Source organism: Puma concolor, chromosome B2 (assembly GCF_028749965.1).
Source record: "Puma concolor isolate L17-30 chromosome B2, mPumCon1.1.hap2, whole genome shotgun sequence".
NCBI lineage: Eukaryota > Metazoa > Chordata > Mammalia > Carnivora > Felidae > Puma > Puma concolor.
The window spans coordinates 2,243,918-2,246,950 of record NC_141671.1 but is presented as its reverse complement, the minus strand read 5'-3'; the positions used below and the strand labels follow the sequence as shown (position 1 = coordinate 2,246,950).

Genomic DNA, 3,033 nt, shown 5'->3' with positions numbered 1-3,033 from the left:
GTGATTGTTATGAATATGTGTCCAAAGACACAAATACATTTACCTGCACTGAACTACACACTGGGAAAACCTACCAAGAAAAACATAAACATTTCTTTTACGGTGGCATAGTCAAAACTTCAACCTCCATGAGAAAATGTACTGCTCATGACAAGAAATATATACAAAAACCCAGATCCATAACACAAAACATATTTATATGCAAACTGAGCTTTAGTTAAGATCTAAATTCTACAATATCACATTCACTTGTTATGAGATGTTTATATTTATTATTCATCATTCAGAATTGTGTTATTTCATAATGTGATGGCTATATGTAAAGCTTAGACATATTGAGATTTTTAATACTTAATATACATTTTATTCATTCCTTAAATTTTCTCCTGGTGAATCTAAACAAGCACCATAGAACATGGGATTTCCTGGAAAATGGAGGTCATTTTTCATATTTTTATAATATATCCCTGTGTTCAAATTGTATGGAATCTTTGGCAGATGTGACATACAAAAGCCTTAATCACTTCAGGCCTCTATCAAACAATTTGTAAATTGGTATGAAGAAAGGATCTAAATATATTTTACCCTTGAAACATTTGCTGCATTACTATAGGGGAAAAAAAGAATATAAAATAGGACTTGTGTCATTCAATGTCCTCAAAAGTCATTTTTTTAAATATTTATTCATCTTTGAGAGAGAGCAAGAGCTGGGGAGGGGCAGATTGAGAGGAAGACACAGAATCTGAAGCAGGCTATATATAGGCTCTGAGCTGCCAGAACAAAGCCCAAGCAGGGCTTGAACCCACAAACCATGAGATAATGACCTGAACAGAAGTCAGACACCCAACCGACTGCGCCACTCAGGTGCCCACTCAAAAGTCATTTTTAATGAATGACGTGGCTCATCAGAAATTCAAGCGAGGTGCACACCTCACGTCGCACAGCATTACACACATTACACATAAGCACCGCCTGCTGTATTGCTACCTGATGCTCCCATTGTCCCTGGGATGAGTGCATCATGCCATCGCCCCCTATGCCATGAAGTCTATGTAAAATTACTGTCACACAGGTACGGTCACACTGGGGCCTAATATCTGAATGACTGTGTCAGGATTGGTGTTCCCAGGATTTCCTCTGAGCTAAATTTCATCTATCCCGTGGTTGCCCACCAATTCTGTGAAGAAGCTGTGACACAGTCAACTTACAGACCTTCTAACAGAGCCATGATCAAATGCAAGAATAAGTGATATGCCTCCGGAAATTGCTAGAAAGTGCTAAAATGTTAATATTTCTTACACTGTTTTTGTGGTTCCTATTCTTATTTTGTGCACGCCTTTATCATATGTACATAAATGTCTTTTTGCAATTAGAATGGTACTCCCAAAAGAGGATGAAATAAGAAAAGGATTTTTTAAATATTAATATGATGGAGATGCACTGGGACACTAAACCAGCGTCTCCGGAGGTTGCAATGAATCCACGAGCTTGGAACATTCATTGCATAAAAGAATGAGGTATAGGGGGAGAACTGGGTTAGCTCAATTGGTTCAGCATCCAACACTTGATTTTGGCTCTGATCATGACCTCACACTTCGTGAGTTTGAGCCCTGCATCAGGTTTACTGCTAACAGTGCGGCGCCTTCTTGGAATTGTTTCTGTCTCTCTCTGCTGATTCTCTCTCTCTCTCACCCTCTCTGTCCCTCTTACTCTTGCTCTCTCTCAATGAACAAACTTTTTTTAAAAAGTTTTTTTAAAAAAGAAAATGTTACTTTAAAAAAATGAACGAGGTAAGGAAATTCCCTTGAGAGTCATCACGAGAATGTTGGACAACACATGAAGGACACAAAATCTTAAAGCCTCTGACATTTGAGCCTCCATCAAAGGCTCTTCCCCCCACTCATATGGAGCCCCGATGGAACACCTTCTCCATTGCGCCCATCACATCCTTGTTCCGCAAGGTATATATGACAGGGTTGACCATGGGGGTGACGATGGTGTAGAAGAGAGAAATGAACTTGCCCTGATCCTGGGAGTGGTTGTTGCTGGGCTGCAGGTAAGCATAGATGGCTGTGCCATAGAACAGGGAGACCACGGTGAGGTGGGACCCACATGTCCCAAACACTTTCCTCTGTCCTGCGGCTGACTTTATTCTTAACACTGCCCTGACTATCCGACCATAGGAGAATGTGATTAATGACACAGGTATGAAAAGAAAGATCATACTGAAAAATAAGATCTCAGACTCATACACAGTGGTGTCAACACAGGCAAGCTTGAGCAATGGGGGAACCTCACAAAAGAAGTGCTCTATTTTATTTCTCCCACAAAGCGGTATGAGAAAAATGAGCACTGTCTCCAATGAGGAGCTGGCAAAACCAGTGAACCACGATGCAGAAGCCATCAGGGCACAGAGACGGGGGTGCATGATCACTGTGTAGTGCAGGGGCCTGCAGATGGCTGCATAGCGGTCAAATGCCATCACCCCTAACAGAATGCATTCTGTGCATCCCAACCCTAGAGAGACAAACAGCTGAGCTACACAGCCACCGAAGGAGATAGACTTGTCTGTTCCCCTGAGATGAACCAGCAGCTGAGGAACAGTGCTGGTCGTGTAACACAGGTCCAGACAGCTTAGGTTGGACAGGAAAAAGTACATGGGAGTCTGCAGGTGTGGGTCCAGGAGGAACAACGCAATGATGGTTGTGTTTCCCAGCAGGGTGAGCAGATAGAAGATCAGAAGAACCACAAAGAGGACTCGCTCCAGCTGAGGCCGGTCAGAGAAACCCAGCAGGATAAAGCCAGTGAAAGAACTTCCATTTTTCGGGTCCATCCTTTCTTACCACGTGTTTCCTGTCAAGACCAAGTATTTAGCAATTTTTAAAGAAATGTTCTAAAAAATAAAAAGGAGGCAGGGGGTGGATTTAACATGTTAAAAGACATAGCCAGAGAATTTTATCACTAACTATTTGAATAAATGGTGTACTCATTGAAATTGCCATAGTTCATACCAATTTAGTTCCACATTATCAA

At 41.6% G+C, this 3,033-nt stretch overlaps 1 protein-coding gene across 1 annotated transcript; it reads right to left on the bottom strand.

The window, feature by feature from the left end:
• Positions 1-1,900: 1,900 nt before the first annotated feature.
• Positions 1,901-2,833, bottom strand: LOC147580583 (olfactory receptor 2B8-like). The gene has a single exon (XM_086705983.1). It carries the CDS (start codon positions 2,831-2,833, stop codon positions 1,901-1,903), a length of 933 nt encoding a protein of 310 aa, XP_086562109.1.
• Positions 2,834-3,033: the final 200 nt, after the last annotated feature.